Below are 22,332 nucleotides of genomic sequence, written 5' to 3'. Positions count from 1 at the left end.
CCTCTTCCTTCCCCCAGACCAGACGTATGTATCCACCCTAGGTTCCTATTCTTCATACTCAGGCACAAGTGTTTCCAGTAATCAAAAGCATTGGAGTCTTCCAAGATAAATTCAATACTGGTTGAAGCAGAGAGGTAGAAGCCAGGGCCCAGTAACTAAGCATGTATGGAGTCAGAAAAAGCCTAAACAGCACTACACCATCTGCAATGAACTTGGTTTATTGTTAGAGTTGGAGGTGGCTCCGTTACAGCAGCTGGGAACTTTAGCAGGGAAGTGTGGGGAGGAGCAGAGCACAGCAGCACGGGGAGGGTGGAGCTAGGAAGAACACAAGGTGGGCTCATTTTGATTTCCCAATCGTTTGGCAGAGAAGGCAAGCCTACATGACTACCAGCTTCTGGGTTTCTCAGTCTGGCAGTAGTCTGGCAGGGCTGCTCACTGGCTTGCTGGGGCGAGGTCCTCTCCTGGGGTGGTATTTTCAGCCCGTTTTCATTTCACTCTGTAGGAGTTAAGCTATGGCTCAGCTTCTCCCTTTTTCCTTCCTCCATCTCATTTTCCCCAAGTCCTCTGGCCTGGCCTCCACCTCCCAGATCCTCTGTCCAAGAGCAGGTTTGGAGAGGCAGCCAGTGTTCCCATTTCAGCTGCAGGATGGCACAGTGGAATGTTGGGGGAGTCACACATTGCTGGGGTGTCAAATGTTGGGATGTCAGGCAGCGGCTTATTTTTAACCCATTACACACCAGGCCACAGCAGATGACCACATGCAGAGAAGCCAAGCAGGGAATGAGAAGGGATCAGGATAATTGAAATGGGGTGAGTAAAAACTTCAAAGAGTCAGGGAGTTTGGAAGAATTCTGGCATTGGGGCTTGGGCTCTCCTTGCCCTTTTGTGCTGTCTGGACACAGCCCTGGGATGTGAATGGTATAAAGCAGGGTCTGGGGGATAAGCTCCTTTCTCCTCTCACCAGTCTGTTGGTCTAAAGAGCTTCAAGTTTTAAATTGAGACATTCAGATACTGAGGGAAGCAGTAGAACAGTGTAGCAGTGGGATACCCCCAGGCCCCTGCTAGAACTCAGACCCTGGTGTTTGAGGAGATGGGGGATGGGAAATGGAGGAACAGGTGCAGCTCTGGGCACCTCACTGACAGTATCCTGCCCCCAGGTCACATAAATTACTATTGGAAATCCTTCCCGGGATGCCAAATAAATAGATTGAGATAAAGAGGTCCCTGGAGTTGGGGATATAATCTCCCTCTACGAGGGAGGAGGTTGCTCTCTGAGACCCATCCTCAGTCCCCATTCAATACCAGCATTTAACAGTGCTAGGAGAGGGTTCTCAGGCATCAGATGCTATCCTATTCTAATTTGTCCCCTCCCGCATCCTCTTCCTGTTAACTTTGGTTTGAGACCCCTCACAGGAATGGATGATGGGGAAGGACAACCCCTCCCATTTAGCCCAGCCCAAGTCTCCACAACAAGACATCTCCCTCCCCTCCCCCAAGCTCCCATCTCCCTCAACCCCAAAGGACTCAGCAGTAGCCATTCTCTAAAGGAGCTGGGGGAGTGGATCCTTGGGGAAGGGAGGGCGGCTCTTTCAGAACTCAATCTTGCAGGCAGGGAAGGACTCATCCTGCATGACGACGGTGCTGCTGCTAGCCAGGACCAGGACGTTCAGTTGCTGCTGCTGCTCATGAGTTTGTTGGTACCACTCACGAGTCACCTCCGTGTCATGAGTAGGGATCAGAGTCACCTAGAAGGGAGATAAGATATGTCTAATGTGAGAACATGAAGGGAAGGTAGGTGAGGGGGAAGGGGCACCTCATGGTCTCAGAAGCAGCTCTGCTGCCCTTAGAAAAGGCCCATCCTTTAATAAATAGGGACTGTGTTCCACTACTGCCTCTGAGTGAGCGTTGACCAGACTACTTCCTTGGTGTCCTTTGCTACTCACCTGAAGATTCTCCCCCCACTGGGCCTTGCCCTCCAGCAGGGCATCCAGCACAGCCCGGCTTGGCTCGCCATTGGCAGGGTCATTCCCACTGACCACATAGTAGGATGCACGCACTCGACGGAAGAAGTCAAGGTCAGCAGTCTTGCCACTGCAATGATTCGGGATGTAGGCGAGATCCACATATACAGGGGCACCAGAGCTGCCCTTGGAACTCAAGGCCACTGTAGAGACAAGCCAGGATTCATTGTAGAGGAAAAGTAGAACCCTTTTGGCAACCTTCCCCTCTGTCCCACTCCTGGAGTCTGACCAGCCCACACCCAGCCCTAACCCACACTCTCTGCCAGGTTTCATGATATACTTACTCGGTCCTGCCTTGAGTCCATTGACTAGGCCTTTGGACATAGGGCTGTGTCCATCCTTTTCCTCTGCTGGGGTGACCTGGCTTGTAGTGCTGCGTGGTCGAGGTGGGGCCCGGGATGCTCGATCTGCAGGCCCTTTACCAGGGGTGGGTGAGCGTTTTCCCCGAAGATCCAGACGCCGTGCAGGGGACGCTGGCTTGGCCTTGCCTGGGGCCCTGCGCCCTACTTGCCCCTGAACCTTCTCCTTCTCCCGTAGCCTCTCTACTCTCCCAGACTCTGAGCTGAGCCCCTCGGGGTCAGCCATGCACACATCAGGGCGGGGAGGGGATGGGCGGGGGTCTGGCTGTGGGAGAGGGGGTGGGTCGTGGCCAGGCCTGGGGTGGTGAGTACCACTGACACCCCCAGCTTTGTCCACAGGCAGGAAGTCTCCATCTTCATCTGAGTCGAGGGCTGCCTCAGCTGTGATGGACGGACACTCCTCAGTTTCTGGCGGGACATCAGAATCTGACTGTGAGGAGCCTGAGTCACTGGCTGATGTAGGGGGTGTCTCATCAGTCCCAGGGCATGGGCCCCCAGTGGTCCCTGGCCCCCCTGCTCGGCGCCGCCCCCCTCTTCCTACTAGCTGAACTTCCTCAGTTGAGAGGTCGCTATCATCTGTGGATGGGGGCAGAGGTGGGTTCAGGAAGGATGGGGAGAGCTCCCCACGATGGGGCCGAGGCTCAGTGGCACATCCCTGGGGCCCAGCTTCGACCTCAGGAGAGGCACTGCTGGGTGGGCCCCCGGAGCCCCCTGCAGGACACACTGGCTGCTCAGGGGAGAGCGATGTGTCAGGCCGGGAGCTCCTCTCAGCTCCTTCAGGCCAGGCCCCACGTTCCCAGGCAGGACAAGCCGCGGCCTCTTCATTTTCAGCCTTGGCTGGGGCAGGGCCTGGGGGGTTAGGGCTGGTTTCAGTTGGGCCATTGGCTGCACAATCCTCAGAGGGACCCTGGAAGGGGCTTGGCTTCTCCGTGGCTGCCTCTGAGCACTCCAGGTGGCACGGCAGGATGCCATCACCCATGTCTCCAGGCAGGCTTGGAGCCGGAGCTAGGGCCAAGTCCAGTGAAGCTGGGGGTGCTGGGCTCAGAGGAGTGAGGTCCCAGAGGCTGTGGGCAGCTGGTTCCATTCCTGGGTCCAGCTCTCCAGACTCCTGTTCTGTAGCCTCAAGGCCTGGAGAGAAGCGCTCTGCCACACTTGAAATCACAGGTGTGGTAGCCTCAGAGGAGGAGCCGTCAGACAGGGCTGGTGAGGCAGGTCGTGGCAGATTGGAGAGGAGAGGGGCCCCAGGAGAGCTGGGTGATGGGAGCTGGGGCAGTGAGGAATCCAGGCTGGGGGCCTTGGTCACTTCCAGGTATTCATCATGCCGGGTTCTGGTGGGGGGTCCTGGAGCCAGAGCCAGAGCTCGATCCCCAGAGAAGGCAAGGGAGCCACAGGGTGCTGAGCGGGGTTCAGCTGGAGAGGGCAGCTGTGGGGGAGCTGGCTGCAATGAGGAGAAGCCAAAGGCTGAAGCAGGGAAGTCCAGACTGGGTCGGGCAGGCCCCAGGTGTGAGTCCAAGGGAAGGCTAACATGTGCCTCAGTTTCTGGCCATAATGTGGGGGACCCCATAGGAATGGGGTGAGGAGGACTTGGGGATTGGGCTTTTTCTGGCTGTTCCCGAGCCCCCTTCTCCAGTTCTGAGTCACTAGTGCTGTCATCCCAGTGACTCCGGCCTGATTCCTTGGGGGATGGGGACCTCCTATCTGGGCTGCAGCTCAGGATGTTACCATTAAGAGGGGGGCTTGGGCCTTTGCTCAGGATAGGAGCACGGGGGGGAACTGCAGGTGGGGTGAGGCTGGGCTCCACACTTGGCCCTGGCTCTGGCCTTGGGGGTTCAGTGGGTCCTGCCAGGGCTGCATAGCTGAAGGTTGGAGTGTCAGATTGGAGGCTCTTGGGTGAGATAGGAGATGAAAGCTCCTTCTCTGCAGATGTGTTTCGGCCGGCAGCCTCCTCCTTGGTTGAGAGGCATGGGGGCCAATCCCCAGCTGCTCCAAGTGGAGGCTCTCTAGTGGGGCATGCAGGGCCAAGCCCAGTAAGCATCATCTGCTCATAGATGTCTGCATACTGAAAGCTTCTCTCGTCAGGATAGGGTGTGGGCTCTCTCTGCTCCGGCTCAGTCTGCTCAGGCTCCGTGGTGGCATGGGTTTTGCTGGCCTCTGGTACCTTTGAGCTGTGTGAGCTTTTGTCAGGAGCCTCAGCCCTACCTTCTTCTTCCCTTTCCCCTTCAGCCTTGCGGTAGTCCTTCCCCAGGGGGGAGTATGGCCCACCTTCCAACTCAGCTGCCCCCTCCTGCACTGCAGCCACCACACTGTCATACTCGACTGTGCCCCAAGAGAAGGGTGCAGGAGTATGGGATTCTGGGGCAGGTGTGGGGGGACCAGGAGCTGGGGAGAGGGGTGCAGGGGGGAGGGGTCTGTCCTTGGGCACCCAGGGTGGGATATCAGCCAGCCATGAGGGGGTAGTGGGTTCATTCTTCATGGGTGGCATGAGCTTAGGGTCTGGGATAGGACTCTCTTGTCCTGGGGCTGAAGGAACCCTTTGTCCAACCATCTCAGGTGGGGAAGCCGGAGGGGAGATGATCTCAAAGGGAGAGCGGGTCAGTTTGTCCTCTTCCTCTGGTGGCAACCCAACTGGTGATTCAGCAAGCCAGCGCTCCACCTCCAGCCCCTTCTGTGGTGAGGATTCCTGGAAATCCTTGAAGTCTGAGGCCCAGGGGCTCCGGGTTGCATGTTCCCGCGGGGGCACTTCTTGCTCATCATCTGGGCCCTCATCTAGGAAAGTGCTTTCCCGTTCCTCAGTGTAGCGTGGGCGGGCCCCCTGGCCATCCAGCTCGTGAGGGAACCAGACCTTCCGCTCACAGCTTAGCTCCCTCCAGTATGTGTCCTGTTCCAAGGCCACATCCTCTCTGCCCCTCCAATACCTACTGTCCTGCTCAGGAGATGTGTCCTCCCATGCCGGGGCAAGCTCTTTCTGTTCTCCAGCCGGCTCCTCTCTGGTAGGAGATGTTTCTTGCCACTCCTGGACCACCTCCTGCCCCCTCCAGTACTTCTCTTCCTGCTCTCTGGCCTTGCCCTCCTGCACTAGGCTCTCTTCCAGGCCCAGAGCTTTGGTCTTCTCCAGAAGAGCTTCTAACTTCTCTTCCATGGCCTTGACCTTTTCTGGGGATTTTTCCTCTAGCATCTTTGGTTTCCTGGTTTTATCCTCCTGCACTAGGCTCTCCTGCTCCTGAGTTTGGTCGTTCTCTTCCAGAGCCTGAATGTTTTGTTCCAGGGCTTCATCCTTCTGTCCCAAAGCCCAGTATTTTTGTTCTAAGGCCTGATCCTTCTTTTCTGAGACTTTATCCTTTTGTTCCTGGGCCTGGTGTTTCTGTTCAGGGGCTTTGTCTGTCTGTTCTAGGTCTCTGCCCTTCATTTCAGCGACCGTGTCCTCCGCAGCCTTATGTTCAACACTTCTGACTTTTTGATCTAAGGCTTTGTCTTTCTCTTCTGGGATCTTATCCTTCTGTTCCAGGACCCTGTCCTTTTGTTCTAAGTCTTTATCTTTTGGTTCCAGGGCCTTGTCCTTCTGTTCCAAGGCTGTATCCTTTTGTTCTAAGGCTTTGTCTTTCTCTTCTGGGATCTTATCCTTCTGTTCCAGGGCCTTGTCTTTTTCTTCTAAGTCTTTGTCTTTTGGTTCCAGGGCCTTGTCCTTCTGTTCTAGGGCTGTGTCTTTTTGCTCTAAGTCTCTGCCCTTTTGTTCTAAAGCCTTATCCTGCTGTTTCACAGCCTCGTTCTTTACATCCGGAGCCTCATCTTTCTGATAGATGGCTGTATCCTTCGGCTCTACCACCTCCTTGTGCTCCAGAGTTTTGTCTTTCTGCTGTAAAACTTCATCCTTTGGCTCAGGTTCCTTCTTCTGTTCTGAGGTTCTGTCTTTCAACCCTGGAACTTTATCTTCCCACTCTATGGCAATGTCCTCCAAGGCAGGGCCTGGCAAAGACTCAGGACTCTTGGAGAAGGAGCTATCAGGTGTCAGAATGTGTTCATCAGGGCTTGTGATCGCCCCAGGTAAGTACTTCCCATTTCCTGAAGGTGTAGAGTGAGAGAATGAGCTGGCAGGTGATTTCCTGTCAAGGCTCTCATCTGTGATGTCTGTCTGTGCAGAGTATCGAGTCGTCCCATCTGTGGGAGATGATGCTGTGGCTGCATGGGGCTCTGGAACAGACATGGGAGCTACGTGGTAAGAGGTGTCCTCGGCCTGCATCAGATGCCCCATTTCTTCCTTCCCAAGGTTTAGTTCCCCAAACTGGAGGGTGCCAAGGCTTTCTGGAGAGAGCTGCTTAGAAGAGACATCCAGGGAGGTCTCCTTGCTGGGACTCTCTTCTGACAGAGAAAGTGACTGGGTGTCTTCTGGAGATACCTCTGGCCAACGGTCTTTGTGTAGGTACTGCTCTGTCAGGCCACAGGGAGACTTGGGGGTAGGCTCTTGGTTGGCAGTGTCTGGGGAGGCCACGCTGAGGACAGAGAGGGATTCTGCATCTTCAGGAGAGAGGCTTCGGTCAGGATATCTGAGCACCTCATCTTTCTGAGGTTTGCCAGGTTCTTGGGGTAAAGTCCTCAAACCTCCGGGAAGGGCTTCTGCTCCCAGAATTGGGCCTGTGGGCTCTCCTGCCTCCATAGTCTCAAAGACTATTGCTTTATCCTGCTCTGGCAACAGCTGAATGGTACAGCCTGTAAGTACCTCATCAATGCTGACAGGTGTTTCCTGGGCCTGGGGGCTCCTGGGAGGAGGAATTTTCTCTTCCTTCTCTAGTGTGCCCTCTTCAGGCCCTGGCTTGACCGTCTCCTCAGCAGCATCTTCTTTGCCCACACCTGGTGTGCGCTTAGTGTCTCCCCAGGAGTCTGCCTCCTGAAAGTCTTGGGGCTCAGACTTTTCTTCCACTGGGGACTGATGAAAGGGTGTGTGGGTGGCACTGGGTGGGCCAGATGGTGGAGGAGAAGCCATCTTCACTGTGCTGTCATCTGGGCTAAGGCACCGCTCCTCTGCTTCTCCAAGGGCTGGTTCTCCTGGATGTAGGGCATGCCCAGGGGCACTAAACACTGGAGTTCCATATTGACTGTAAAGTTTCTCAGACATCTCTACGTTCGCTGTCTCCTCCTCTTCCTCTTCCACAGCTCTCTCTCCAGACAAGCCTTTCCCTATGACCTCTCCTCTCTTCTCTGACTCCCCAGTCACAGAGAAGTCCTCACAGGGTGGTGATTTGAAGCCCTTGTCCTCTTCCAGTGAGGAGGTGGGTGAGATGGTACCAGCCGATGGCACATAGTCCAATCCCTGCGTAGCTTCAGTACGGGAGGAAGGGATGCTTGTGACTGTGTCAAGCAGCAGGGAGCTCTTGCCTGTCTCCTCTGTCTGGGGAGCTGTAAGTGAGGCCACAGATTGGTCCTCAGCCACTGATGTGGCAAAGGAAGAAAGTTTGTCACACTCAGTGATTGAAGTGGCCGAGGACACATGTTCCTCTTCAGCCAAAGGGGCAGCCACTATGTTAGTGGGGTAGGTGAGTTCAGTCTCTGGCGTTCCATAGACTTTGCCAGAGGTTGCAGGAACAGCACTATCGGCAGGTTGGCTGGCTTCGAATGGGCCAGTACCTTCAGGCCCGGGCAGGTCATATGTACTTGTATGAAATCTGGGTGGAGGTGGGCGCTCCTCCGGCTCATCATGGATCTCCTCATCTGAGATGGTCTGCTCAGTCTCTGAGTAGCCAGGGATTGTCTCATCCTGGATGTAAGAGACATGCTCAGTGGCTCCTGCAGGTGTGGTCAGGCTGCTTAGGAATGACGAGGTCTCCTTCTCAGGGGCCTTGCCCTGGAGTCCCAATTCCCGACCCCCAAAAGCCTCCTGGCTCCTTGGAGTTACCTTCAAGGCTTCCTGCATATGTTTTTGGTAAAAACCCTCAGCTTTTGTCGCGTCCTCTTCCTCCTCATCTGAAGGGTGTACCTCCTCCATTTCTTCTAACTCAGCCTTTTCTATCACATCCTCCTTTACTTCAGATTCACTTTCCTCTCTGGCTTCTGTTCTGTCTGGGAGCCTCTCTGCTTCCCTCTGCTTCTTTTCCTCCCAGGTATCTTTCTCTTCCTCTGTTTCAGCCCCAGAGTCTAGGCCTCTGTCCTTGCTGCCTTGTTCCTCAGGGACCTCTGGGACAACCTCTTTCTCCTTCATCACATGTTCTTCTTGTCCCAGCCCTGGAACAGAGGGTGGTGTTCCCTGGATAGCTGTACTTGGGGGTCCCTCCTCTGCAGTGTCTAGAGGGAACGGCTTATCTCCTAGTCCCATGTCCCTTTGTTCAGCCAGCAAAGCCCTCTCCTCACGCTTCATCTCCTCAAAGTCCTGTGTGAGGTCCTCTGGTGAGGATAGGACCAGCTCCCTGTGCCCACTGATGGTTGGGAGTGGTACAGCTCCCTTCTGGGCTGGGGGTGTCTGGGGCTCAGAAGACAGCTCCTTCTCCCCACGGACAGCACGGCTCCTGTCTATTTTGACTCTTCCAGGGCCCTTGGCTTTATAGAGGGTCTTACGTACCTCAGGAGTAAAGGGCTTTAGGTCTGGCTTGGAAATCTTCTTGAGCTCAGGTTTGGTATCTTTCCTCTTCTCCTCCTTCTTGGCATCCTTCTTCTCCTCCTTCCTTCCTTCATCCTTCTTGAGCTCTTTCCTCTCCTTTTTGATCTCTTTTTTCTCCTTGTCTTTTTTTTCTTCCAGCTTTGATATCTTTTCTTTAAGGTGCTTTTTCCCTACCTTGTCTTTGATCAGCTTTCGCTTCTCTGCCTTCAGTGCCTCACTTGACTCTGTCTTCACCCTCTCAGGCTTGGCAGGCTTCTCTGGGGGCTTCTCAGATGACTCTTTTGCCTTCTTCTCTGTCTTGGCTAACTCCTTGGCCAGCTCTGAGCGTGCCTCCTTGGCTCCCTCTTCCACCACCTCTTCCCGTTTGGCCAACTTGCTCACGGCCGTCTTGGTAGTGGCTTTGAGGCTCTCCTTGCTATCAGCCCGCTGTTTGATTTTGCTGGGCTTGAGGTTGGTAGTCACAGCCCCAGAAGCCAGGTCCTTCTGCGTGGCCACAGGGTAACGCAGGAAGTCCAGATGCCGAAGCTTTTCCAGGCCCTCCAAGATCTTGTTTTGGGGAGCATTTCCTGGAAAAAGCACACGCACAATCTTCTCAGTGGGATTGGCTGGTAGCCAGACCACCAGAGCAGTGATAGAGGTAAGGTAGGGCACGGAGATCTCAGCCTCCTTCCCATTGGGCAGCACGATGCCTGTCTTGGCTTTACTATTGCCTGCCCACTTTTGCATGAGGAACTGCATCTCCTTGCTGTCCTTGACAGGGTTGAGGACATACATGTCCAGCCGGCCCACACCCATTTTGTGGAAGAGGGTCAGTGGCTCAATGGTATTGCTGACCACACGATATAGAGGCTCAGCCTGGATGCCCAGGCGGTTTAAGTGCTGCAGAGTGAGGCAGGCCTCCTCAATGCTGCGCTTGGCTTTCCGGGAGGCATCAGGAAGCCGCAGCTTCTCAGGCACATTGAAAAAGACAACTCCAAGCTCAGGAGAGATAAGGTTCTTCACCCAGTCGCTGTAACTGCTAGAGCCCTGGGACTGCTCCTCCTCTAGCTCTGCCACTTTGCGCTGCAGTAGTCCATTGATGCCTGGCAGGTTGTCTGCCCCAATGTGTGTGAGTAGCACCGAGTCAATGCGGTCCAGGTGCCGTACCAGCTTCCAAAAGCAGGACTTGCGATCAGAGCCACCATCCACCAGGATGTTGAAACCATTAACAGCAAAGAGGGCAGAGTCCCCACGACCACCTGGGAAGATGTAGCAACAAGGCTTGGAGAGCTTGAGGAAGCCCCCTGAGGTGGGGGGCTCTAGTAGATCAAATGGGGATGGCACGTCCACAGTCTCAGAGACATACTCGGAGAACTCAGCCACGCCGTCCATGGTGGGCAGTGTGGGCTCAGGGTTTAGCCGGAGGTGCAGGGTCTCTTGGGAACTGGATAATCCCAGGTGGCTCCAATCACCTTCCCCTAAGCAGGACACGGTAAGGAAGGCCTGGATCCCAGGGTCTCTATTGCTGAGCAATTGGGAAATCTAGAAGAATAGGAGATAGAAACCTGATCAGGTCACTAGAGTTGTTTTGGTCTGACTTAGATTCAGTACCCTAATCTTCACCTCTCTCCAAGGTGAACTCTTACCTTTCTGCCAGGGCCCCCCATGGTCAAGCAATATGAGACTTTCCCTTAGATCCTTCCCACAGCTCTAGTGCTACCCTTTCTCCCAGACACTCTGGCATGGAACTTACCTCGGGGTTGTGAAGGACCTGGGCAAAGTTTTCATACGAGTAGGTGCCACTCTGTAGGATGAGGTCTCCCCCAGGCTCTAAACTTTGCCCACTCAAGATTAGTAGTTTATGAGCTGATGAGCTGCTAAGAAGATGGTGAACCTGGAATGGAAGAAGGGGAGTGGTCACAGATATGGGAAAGGCAATGAATGGCCCCTCAGTACCTCGGCCCCTCAGTACCTCAAGAACATGCTCCCAACTTGTGTCCCTCATAACACCTCCAGAGTGGGCTGGAGACAATACATCAGCTTAGATGGCAGAGAGAGGAATTCTTGGCCTAATAGTGGTAGCACTGGCAAGGGTGGGTATAGCACTTGCACCAGGCCTGCTTGCCAAGGCACAGGCCCTGGCCTTACCTCAGAGCTGATGCTGTCTGCACTGGGATTTACCAGGATGATGGTCTCTAGGATCTCACTCTGGTGGCAAAGGGTCCTCTGGCCTGAGGAAGAGATGTAGGAATTTATATTGAGAATAGGTATAGAAATTGTGGTGCAGGAGAGGAAAGAATGTGGGGCTTAGACGAAAGAGAAGGTATCCTTAGGCCCTGCCACCTTGGATACTGCTGAGTAAGGTCTAGGAACTGGCTCATCCAGCCCTTCCCTTAGAGGGTTTCCACCTCCCCTCTCCCACACTGGCTGTCCTCTCCTTCCCTTCATCTACCACACCCTCTGCTGCCTGTGCCCCCACCCCTCTGCCTGGAACTATAGCCTCAGACTGCCCTATTGACAAGAAGCTTTTGTCCTTCTCGAGCACTAAGCTCCTGGTGCTGCCTGGGGATGGGGGGCTCAGCTGGAGAGAGGGCCCCTGGGATGATGGTCCTCACTTCCTTTTCTCTTTCCTGGCTTGCCTGTGCCCTGAGCTTTCCTGCCCGCAGAGTGTCTAGAAATAAGAAAATAGGAGCTTCTGTGTGGTACAGACTCCCCACCCTTCTTGCCATCCAAGGCCAGAATTCCTGTTCCAGAAGACCCGGAGAAGCCTGTGCTATCTAAATTTTGGGGTTTTATGATTTAAAGAATGGACATAGGACTATAACTTCCTTTTCTGTCCTCTGGTTCCTCAGAGGCCAAGCCTGCACTAATATACATGCACATAATCATATTGTTCCCGCTCGGAAGTTTTCACAGCACCCTCTCCTACCTGATCTTCATGTCCCAAAGTTTCAGAGAGGCCAGATTCACTATCCCACAACCTATTCCTTGTGAACAGTTTCTTCTATCATCTTTGCCCCCCTCCTAGGGGCCTCTACCATGGACATGGGGAGTGAAAGGTTCTTGAACAGGAAACACATTAATAAGGAAGGAGAGATTCAGGGTGTTCCCCAGGCCATGGAGAAAGATAAGGCATCCCCAAATCCCCTATTTCCCTTCTCCAGCCTCACATGAAACACCAAACAATTCAGCAAAGAAAGAAAGTGGCAAATCAGACAGAAGATGCTGAAGAAGAATGCTGCCATCCCCTGTACCCGCCCTTCCTCACCCAATCCCCTTTCCAATTGCAGTACATAGTGGCATTAACCTCACAGCCCATCCAACAGATGGCAGTGGGCTGTCTGGAGGATACTGGTGGGAGAGTCCATAATTTGTCCCTTAGACCCTCTTCTGTGACCCAGCTCTCTCTTCTTTCTGGTGCTTGGACAAGAGAAGCCTGGGGCCAGGGCCTTTGTTAAGAGGCAGAGCCATGGTGCCAGGATCAGGCAGATCTGGCAGCACAGGGCTGCAGATGCAGCTGTGGGGGAAATGAACGATGGTGTCAGAAGACCAAACCCCATACAGGGTGGGTTGGGCCGAAGGGGAATTCACAGGTTCCCTTCTATTCACTTGACAATTGAGGGAACATTTGAGATAAATTCAGAGGACAAGAGCCACCTCAGACGTAGGCAAGGGCAGGGCTTGGGGCAGGTGAGGGATATCAAGGTTCGGGAAGCTGCCAGCCTTAAGTAGTTCAGATTTAGAAAGACAAGAGCTCCCTCCACACAAATAAGGTCACAAATTTGAGGTAGGAGGGTCAGAAAGACAAATATCTATAGCACACCCTGATTCGCTTTCTATCTACCCCTCCCTGCCCCCAACCATTCCTCACGGTCCCCATTTATCACCACAAGACTTCTATGATCCCAGTTCCTGTCCTGGCATAAGGTCCTGTTCCTCACTCTATCCCTGGGAGTGGTTCTGACTTGAAATTACATGGTTTATATCCTGTGCCTCTCTTTTTCAGGCCTGGGAGAAAGCCGTTTCTTCTGCTCCCCTGGCTCTCTCACTGAAGGGAACTGACTCGTTTTTTCCTTTTTCTTTAGAGAGGACCATCTTGTGAGGCAGGGACACACAGTGCTCAGCCAGTGCTGGAGTGGGGGGTGGGCTGCGGTGCGGAGGCTGAGCAGGCAGGAGGGCAGGTGTCTCCGCAGTGAGGCAGAAGGGGAGGGGGGCCGTTTGGGCAGCTGCAGTTTGCCGCAGTGTGTGAGTGTGCGCGCTGAGCTCTGGCTCCAGCTCCGCCCCCACCCCCCACCCCAGCATGACAAGTCATTTTCTTGGCTGCTTCTGCATGGGGGGTGGGGATGGGGGGGATGCAGAGAGAGAGAAGAAACTGGCTCCTCTGTTCAAGAGCCCCCATCTTGGGAAGAGAAGCAGAGATGAGGTGGGGGTAGGGCTGAGACTGGGAACCTGTGGGGTTGACACGACTGGAAATGCAGGGCAGCCGCTGGGGAGAGAGTTCTCCGTCTCCAGAATGGCCTCAGCAGGGCCAGAAAGGGGGGTTTAGAGTCCCATTCTAAAGCTAGCCGCAGGGAATAGGGTAAGGGGAGCCCATTGCAAACCGGTTGGTCTGTAAGGAGGCGCGTGCCACGTCTTAGTGACCCTTTCCTCCCTTCTTTTCCATAGTGTCCCCCACCTTCCCTTACTTGGCAAAAACTCACTGCCCTGCTCACCCCCAGCATAGGAGCAGCTGAGCAATCCAGCAGCTGACACCCAGGGGCCCTCCCATTAGGCACATTCCCATAACATCCCCCTTTCTCTCAGATTCTTCTGCCTCTGACCAGAAACATAGCCCCCCCCAAACTCCTCCAGCACCCTGGGCTGCCAGGCAGAGCCAGTGGCACCACCCTCTGCTGCTGTCCCAGGCTGATGTCTCCCACCCCCGCCCAGCTGAAGAGGTGGACTGTCACAGCCCCTGGTGGCCTCTGGTTCTGGGTCCAGGCTGGGCCCACAGCCAGTAACGTTCATCTTCTCTCTCCATTTCCCCAGCCTGCCTACTGCCACTGGGCTAGTTCTAGAGGCACCAGATTAGGTACCAGCACCCTTTCCATGACCCCCATCCCACCTCCCTATCACAGTGTACCCCCACATGCCAAGCCCTTTGGTTCAGTTCTTACCCTGGGGTGTAGGAGGAAGCCTCTCATGGAGGCGGCAGCTCCGGCCTCAGCCGGCAGCTTCAGGGAAGAGTCTGCAGCACTTGGGGTGGGAGTGGGGCGGGCGGTGGGGGGGAGGGGGGTGCTTGATGAGGAGGGCGGCGCCAGGGCAGGGAAGAGGGGCTGGTCTGTGACGAGGCACTGGAGACTTAACTGTTTCTTTGCCTTCACGACGTCTGAGCTCCAGTGCTTTTGCTTGGCTCCGTGGAACTGAGGGATTGTCTAGCAGCTCAAGGAGCCTCTGCAATGTCCTATGGCCCATAGGACCTTTCTCTCCCAACCCTGCTTAGTTAGGAAATACTCTTTTAGCATCAGCCAAAAGACCAAAGCCCCATGCTAGGGCACAGAGCGAGGCTTTAGGAGGCATGGGCTGCGTGGGCTCTCCCCCTTCTCTTAGAAACCATCTGCTGCCTCTCTCCTCAGATGGATCCAGGGAGTGACCTTCAGTCCCTGGAGGAGCAGGAGACAAAGGCTGGGGGCCCAAAAGCATGGGGTAGGGGTGGGGAACTGCTTAAGAGAAAGGTTGGGGAAGCGGAGATGTGCTGCCTTCTTCTGAACCTCAGCACTACAAAAACCAAGGAGGGCAGAAATAAGTCTTATTTTAGGGTTAGAGGGTAGTTTGAAATTCCGGAGTGGACTAGCCTGTTGGGGTGGGGCACAGGGACCCTGAGAGCTACATGAAGTTCCATGGGAATGCAGCATAACACAGTAACCACACAGGCACTGATCTTGGGATTCTTGAGTCATTGGATATGAAGAGACAAGTCCCTGAAGGGACAGGGAGCTTTCTGCCTTACAGTGAAGGAGTTAACAAGGACCAAGAAGGATCACCAGGGCCTCCGGCCCAAGCAAGGTTGTAGGCCAATTATTAAATGTAACAGAAGTACTCTTTAGATTAAAAAAACCCTATAATGACTTTGTAGGGTGGTTGGGTTCCTGCTCTCTCTTTGTCTCTTTGCTGTTTCTATATTATATTATTTGGATCTTTCTAATGTTGATCCTGTTTCCCTTAGTCTTTACCTCCATCTCAGATTTAGTAAAGCACTCTAGGACTCAAAGGAAGGATCTGGCGAGTGGTAGCACTTCCTTCCAACCCGAGGATGCTCATGCTCTTACATAGTCCTTCCCTGCCCTCTTCCCATCCACCCTCCCCAGTCTGGCCAGCTCCTAAGGCCTTCCTCACAATCACAGCCACCCACTCACACCCCAACACTAGCCCCACCCTTGCCCCAGGCTGCCAAGAGCTACTTTTGAAGGTCAGAGAAGCCAAAATAGTCTGTGCTCTCAGCATCCCCCATCCCCCCTTAATTGCGGCCAGAGGAGAGGAGGAGCTGAGTCACTAGTACTCTTGGGGGTTGAGGGGACAAAAGGGGAGCAATCCTTTCTCAGATCCGGGGATGCAAATCCGCAAACAGGCAACAACCCTGTTTGGGTAGAAGTGGCCATCTGCAGAGATACACAAGGAAAACCAGGCTGAGTTCCGAGCATCACAAAAGGGAAATACCCCTCTTCTGCAACTCCATCATTCTTATTTCCTCCCACCTCAAGCCTTCTATCTCCTCCCTGCTTTCTAGGGCTTTCTGGAGTGTGTTAGGAGGGAAACTTGAGTAGACATTTAGTTTACGAACAAAATAACATTTCCCAGACCAATACAGAGCCCACCCATATTCTCAGCTGCCACCCCCAAGGGCCACACCCTGGGCATGGTGCCAACTCACAGTGGAGTTTTCCTTCAGCCTTCACCCTCTGAACAGCTACCCACCACAACCAACTCTCCACCTGCTGTATTCCTAGGCTCTGCTGCAATGAAATGGTGAGATGCCAAAGAAGAAAGAGAGGCTTGAGCTGAGATACAAAGATATGAAACCCTGGATTTGAGACTTGATCCACCATTTTACTAATCATGCTGCTAAACAAGAGACTTAACCTCTCTCAGAGCCTGCTTCATAAACTATGAAATGAGTATAATATTATTACCATCCTCCGATAATGCTGTGAGGTTTGAATTGTATAAAAGATGAAAAAAATGCTTCTTCATTCCTAGACTTCCAAATCTGCAATGTACAAATGCCACTAGAAGTCTTTCTCCTATTGTGGAAGATTTCTGAGAGGTCATCTAGGTGATCAAGGAAATCGTAAATCAGGATCTCAGACCAGATCAGCTCTGGAGTACTCTTAGCTCCCAGGTAAACCCAGAACTAAAGATGCCTGCAGTATAAGATTTGAAGTCCTATTCATGTCCTTGCTTTCCCATTTCAGACAGCAAGGCAGACCCCGGTTCCAGGGGTTAATGAGCTGCTGTATTAATTCAGGATAACTGTTGTATTGCTAGAAGTAATAGAGCTATCACTTTCTAAGTCCGTCAGTAGAAATGGAGAGTCAGACCGAAGGCCTCCAGACTGGTCCCTCAGCCTGTATTTTTATTTATTTATTTATTGAGACGCAGTCTAGCTCTGTCGCCCAGGCTGGAGTGCAATGTCATGATCTCGGCTCACTGCAACCTCTGTCTCCTGGGTTCAAGCAATTCTCTTGCCTCCCGAGTAGCTGGGATTACAGGTGTGCACCACCACCCTCGGCTAATTTTTGTATTTTTAGTAGAAGAGGGTTTCAACATGTTGGCCAGGCTGGTCTCAAACTCCTAACCTCAAGTGATCCACCCACCTCAGCCTCCCAAAGTGCTGGGATTACAGGCATAAGCCACCATGCCCGGCCCTGTGTTTTTTAGAGTCTTAGAATATTAGTTATGAATTATGAGACCCCTTATATTTCCTATAGGTATCCAATGGTAAAAGAATCAGAGAGTTATTGAAAGTCAGTTTTCCACTGTCCTAATTGTTTCTGAATTTGTATTAGAATGCTCGGAAGATCCAGATTTTTTGTAGGGGTTAGAAAGTCACCACTGGAGAGACTACCTGGTGCAAAAATCACCTTTGAAAGCTTTTACCAGACTTGACCACTAGAAGGAGCTGGGCCACTGACTCTTTATCAGAGGGTCCCTTCTTTTCTGTGTGTGGGTATGTCAATGTGGAGGGGGCAGTGCCTAGGAACAATTGCACTCTCCTTGTCACTGTAGGATATATTTTTGTCTGTTTTCCCAGCATTTTGGCCCAGGGCTTGAGGATAGGTGATAGGAATGGTGGCCCAGCCTGTGGGGTAGTCAAGCCATAAGGCACTAGCATATCCCCTTGAGCTCATCCCAGCTGCCTGGTCCCCTTTGCGTCCTTACTAACAGAAGGCTGGAGGGAGGGGCAGTGTCTGCAGCTGCTCTGGGCTGACTGTTGTTTGTGGGGACAGCTGAAAGAGGAGCCAGCAGGGGTGGGGCTGTGGCTGTCTTGAGCTGTGTGGGTTTTTCCAGGAAATTCTCTACTGTTCTCCTGTGACATAGACAGACCATGATAAAAATGTCCAAACGTAAAAATATGCAGTATGCCAAAGTGAGCTCTGATCTAGGGTACATGGCCCTAAGCTCCTTGAGGACACCACAGACAAACTCTTTGATGGAAAGGGCCTAGTAGGTGTTTATATATCAGTGCCCGTTTCTAAGAAGTGCCTGAGAATAACTATGTATCTCCCTGTAAGTGTCTTCCCAAGTATCCCTGCATCTTAATCTGAAGAATGGCTAAGTACTTTGGTTTAACTTCTTTTCATTTCTTACATTATTCCAGAAAGCAGCCTACTCTCAAGTCTCTGTAGCCAAAAGGACAAGGTTAGAGCATTCAGTGTGAATTATTAACATCAGCAGATAATCCCCAAACTTCTGTTCAGTCATTAATTTCATCCTCTGTCATCCCTGTATCTGGCCTTGCACCAAAGCTCCTAGGAGTACTAAGTGGTAAAACTGCCGATTTTCATCATCAGGGATAAATGGAGGAAGCCATGACATGAGTAATTCTAAACAGAAACATTCTAAAAAGAGTGAGTAGCCTGCTTTACAGGAAGCCAGTCACATCAGGAAGATGTCAGCCTCACATATATTAATATAAAATTGCTGTATATATTCCTAAGCTAATGGCGCTTTAGTCATATTAGCCTTATTTTCTCCAACTTCCTAGCAGCATCTATAAGCATCAGTGATCAGGAAGTGATCAAAGATTTGGCAGTTAGGAGCAGTGGAAAAGGAGGAGAGATAATTAAGGAAAGGTGACTACTATACTGAGTAATTGAGAATTATCTGTATAAGATATGAATTCAATCATTCAGTTGCAGTGGCTGTTGACCTGGATGGATTTTATATTCCATTAAGCTGCATGGATTGGTGTGTCAACATTTTCCAATAACATGACTAGATGCCTAGCTCCTTTTTTTTTTTTTTTTTTTCCTGAGATGGAGTTTCACTCTTGTTGCCCAGGCTGGAGTGTAATGGCACGATCTTGGCTCACTGCAACCTTTGCCTCCTGGGTTCAAGCAATTCTCCTGCCTCAGCCTCCTGAGTAGCTGGGATTACAGGCATGCACCACCACACCCAGCTAATTTTCTATTTTTTAGTAGAGGCGGGGTTTCTCCATTGGTCAGGCTGGCCTCGAACTCCCGACCTCAGGTGATCCCCCCGCCTCAGCCTCCCAAAGTGTTGGGATTATAGGCGTGAGCACTGCGCCCGGCCTTAGTTCTTTTATAATAGCATGTAGAGCTTTCCATAGTCACCTCACAGACATCTGTCATGGAATGGTAGTTCCTAACATCTTATTTTCTCAAATCTCTAACCCACCGATTGCTCCCACCCAGCAGAATGGGAAACTGCATTATGTGAGCTTTGATCTGGGCCAAATCTCAGAGTACAACTTGATCTTGTAGCAGTAAATTCAGGAGGCCCTCCTTCCACTCTGGATTTGATGGTGCCCGTCATCATGTAAGTACCAAGATTCTGCCCTGCCCTGGAGATCTGTTGGCTAAGCCAAAGCAGGAACCAGAAACCCTGAAACCTGTGCAGCCTAAATAAAAATGCTAAACAAGGGTCAAGGAAGATGAATGGGGGATTCTGGGGTGTCTGTAAACGGAAGCAGGGAGACCCGGGGTATGCAGAAAGGGGAACACAAATGAAGAGAGTGAATTTTTGCGTGAGAGATGATTGATCCCTAAGAGGAGTCCCTCATTTCTTCAGTGCATGTCAACAGCTATCCACAAACAACCCTCTTCTCAAGGAGAAGTTATGTTCTCCAGTCTCCCTCCACTATCAAACCATGTCTGCAAAGTATATTTGGTATGTGGGGACAGCTATGGAATTCCATGACTTTCCTCCTCTATAAAGTTCCTCCCTTCTCCTCCATTCAAACCTCCTGCAAGGCCACTTCTCCCAGGGAGACTGGACCTCTGCTCTTCTGTGACCAACTCTTACCCAAAGGACTGAAATAAAACATTAGTCCTAACCTTTGACCTCCGAGGAGAAGTGAGCTAGATGCCGGGTAATGAAGAGTCTCAACTGTTGGTTCAAGTCAAAGGATGACAGGTCAATGTTCCAGGAGAGAATGCCTGTGGGAGAAAAACAAAGAAGGTTCTGCATAAGGTTGCAGGTTGTAGGGTGGCGAGACTGCAGGAACACTTTCAAGTTCACAGAACAGGTAAGGAGAGGGAGGGTATATGGATAGCTGCCATGATCAGCCTCAGTGATGTCTCAAAGAAAGGTGGCTAGTAGTGGTATCTTTCTCCCAGTTTACAGCTTTTCTAGGCTTTGCCTGAGCCAGAGGGTGAAGGACAGAGTTTAGACTAAACTCGGTCATTAATGAGTTTATAGGTAGGAATTTTCTTGTAAGGTTCCCCAGTTGTGGTGGAAGTGACACCTAAGGGCCTATTCCCAGATACTGAGGGCTACCTTCCCCACATTTACAGCTAAGTAGGATTTTAGGTTCGCCTTCTGTGCTCCCTTCCTTGTCTCCAGTCCTCCACAGCTTGCTTCCACCCGCAGGTGGCTCCGCAGCACTGCACCACAGCCACAGGCACAGCACTGGGGAAGGAGGTGAGGACTTAGGAGCTGGTAGCCACGAAGGTCACTTCGTGGTTGGCTGCTGGCATTCAGAGACTTGAGATTTGTACGGGGCGTTCAGAAAGCTCCCGTGCTGGTTCAGGGACCATAAAGAAGATACAGCAAGATAAGGACGTGGATTCTCCAGGGGATGGTGAGGAGTTTCAGGACACCTGGTCCAAAACACTGCGGTGGAGGGTGTGACCAGAGGGGCCCCAGGGGCTGCATAGAGCTCCGCTGCCTCAGGGAGACTGCGGAACGCCACGGAGTGTGCAGGAAGGATGGGCAAGCGAGATGTTAGTAGAGCGAGAGGATGCGGACACATGGCATGGAAGATGCAGGTGACAAGGGCGCAGATCTCAGGAAGTGCACACTAGGGATGGAGATGCAGACGTATGCATTGGGAGTTGAATGCAGAAGGCGGAGAAGCACAGGGCAGAGATGCCTGAAGCACAGCCAGAACAGTGGCTCACCTTGTTCAAGGTGGGCCCGCACGGCCCTCAGCTGACTCTCTGTACCGACATCGCCGATCACAATTAGCAAAGAGTGCTTCTGCAGGTCCCAGCGTGCAGCCGCCACCGCGGCTCCGGCCTCGCACAGCGGCTCCGCGGGGTTCTGAGCCAGCGGTGCGCCGGGACTTCCGAGCCCCAGCCCCGGAGTTGTCTCCACGGCAACGTCATGAGGCCGCGCAGGCTCGGCCTCGGTCTCCATGGAAACACCCGCGTAGTGTTAGGCCGGCAGCGTCCGCTGCAGGCAGAGTGCGCGCGGCTCTTAAAGCCCGGCGACAGGTGCAGCTCATTGGCTGCTGCCTGTCAGGGGGCGGGGCACAGGCGCCGCAGGGGCGGGCCGGAGCTGGAAGCTCGTGCTCTGCGGTCTCGCCACGCTAGAGGGTGGTGGCCGCCCCCCTCCCTCCCACCACGCCCTCACCAGTACCAGCGGGAGCTTCCACTTAGACTTGAGCGGGGGTGGGGTCTTTGGGGGACCCATTGGTGGGGCGAGGCGGTTGCCTCCGCGCCGGAAGAAGCTTCTAGTTAAGATGTATATCCCTGATAAGTACTGTCTGGCAATTCCGTAGCCTCCCCCAAACTGAGGGGAGCCATCTTGTCCCTCTCTGCCTCCGAGTTTGTATCGTTGCCTCCATCTGTGTCTGTGTGTCTGTATTATCGTTGTTTGGCGGTTTTTATTGTTTTTTTTTTTGTCACTGCCTGCCTGGGTCCTGCCCGAGGTCTCCATCCTCGGTTTCCCTGTCCTTGCCCCAGGCCCTGGGAGTGCTCTGGAAGGCTGCGCAGTATTGGAGGGGACAGAATGACCTTCCGGCCTTGAGTCCCTGGTGAGTTGTTATTCTGAAGATAGCAGTTGGCTGGCTAGTTTCCATCTCTGCTGAGTGCAGGACTCGAGTGCAATGAGCTCAGACTGCAGCAAGGGGGATTTGAGTAAAACCTAGGAAAGACCTTCCCATCTTCAAGTGATGTGACAGTGAGATGGGTCTCCCTCAGGAGACTGTTGTATTACTTCCCCCCTCCCCACCCCTGGGAGTTCTTAAAACAGAAGGAGCAGTGTTTGCACCAAAGAAGGGGTTGACAGTTCTAAGATCAAAACCAGAGGTTGGGAAAGGACTGAGGAGGCCTTGCACTGTTTTATGACTGACTGGAATATATTTGTAAAAAAGTGCTGTTAGTCTAGCCTCCCCCATTCCTCAGTGTCTCTCCACCTACTCCACACTCCAGAGTCGTCTTTTACCCAGGATACGGAATCATTCTGTACATGTATGTATGGGAGCGCCTATCTTTCACCCTAGGGCTCCAGCAGCACTTGTTTTTTTGTTTTTTTGTTTTGTTTTGTTTTTTGGGTTTTTTTTTTTTTTTGTCCCATTTGCCTTCGCTTTGGAGATAGTACAGGAAAGAAAGGAACACAGTACCAGATTCAGCAAGGCTGCCTGTGAGCCACATTCTGATTGGGCAGTGTCTGCATGTTAAATACTTCACAGCGGCCGGGCACAGTGGCCCACGCCTGTAATCCCAGCAGTTTGGGAGGCCAAAGTGGGCGTTTCACTTGAGATCAGGAGTTCAAGACCAGCCTGCCCAACATGGGGAAACGCCGCCTCTATTAAAAATACAAAAATTAGCTGGGCGTGGTGTTGGGCGCCTATAATCTCAGCTACTCGGGAGGCTGAGGCAGGAAAACCACTTGAACCCCGGAGGCAAAGGTTGCAGTAAGCCAGGATTGCACCACTGCACTC

At 52.7% G+C, this 22,332-nt stretch overlaps 2 protein-coding genes across 3 annotated transcripts in view; one reads left to right on the top strand and one right to left on the bottom strand.

Annotated features, from left to right (window-relative positions):
- Positions 1-202: 202 nt before the first annotated feature.
- MAP1A (microtubule associated protein 1A) lies at positions 203-21,246 on the bottom strand. 2 transcript variants are annotated; one of them, XM_054452188.2, is made up of 7 exons: positions 20,567-21,246; positions 19,502-19,603; positions 11,094-11,176; positions 10,699-10,839; positions 2,306-10,487; positions 1,944-2,164; positions 203-1,745 (listed from the first exon to the last, which is right to left on the bottom strand). In XM_054452188.2, exons 1-7 carry the CDS (start codon positions 20,802-20,804, stop codon positions 1,590-1,592), a joined length of 9,123 nt encoding a protein of 3,040 aa, XP_054308163.1. In that variant the 5' UTR covers positions 20,805-21,246; the 3' UTR covers positions 203-1,589. The 2 variants fall into 2 exon arrangements, with proteins under 2 accessions (XP_054308163.1, XP_054308164.1); XM_054452189.2 differs by lacking the exons at positions 19,502-19,603; positions 20,567-21,246 and adding an exon at positions 14,102-14,216.
- Positions 21,247-21,260: 14 nt separating this feature from the next.
- TP53BP1 (tumor protein p53 binding protein 1) overlaps positions 21,261-22,332 on the top strand; it is a 98,019-nt gene continuing 96,947 nt past the window's right edge. Inside the window, exon 1 of the mRNA XM_063652162.1 lies at positions 21,261-21,423. The gene's annotated coding sequence lies outside the window, so the exon portion shown is untranslated. The remainder of the gene's footprint in view (positions 21,424-22,332) is intronic.

The sequence above is a fragment of the Pongo pygmaeus genome, chromosome 16 (assembly GCF_028885625.2).
Source record: "Pongo pygmaeus isolate AG05252 chromosome 16, NHGRI_mPonPyg2-v2.0_pri, whole genome shotgun sequence".
NCBI lineage: Eukaryota > Metazoa > Chordata > Mammalia > Primates > Hominidae > Pongo > Pongo pygmaeus.
This window is presented reverse-complemented; position numbering and strand designations above follow the sequence as displayed.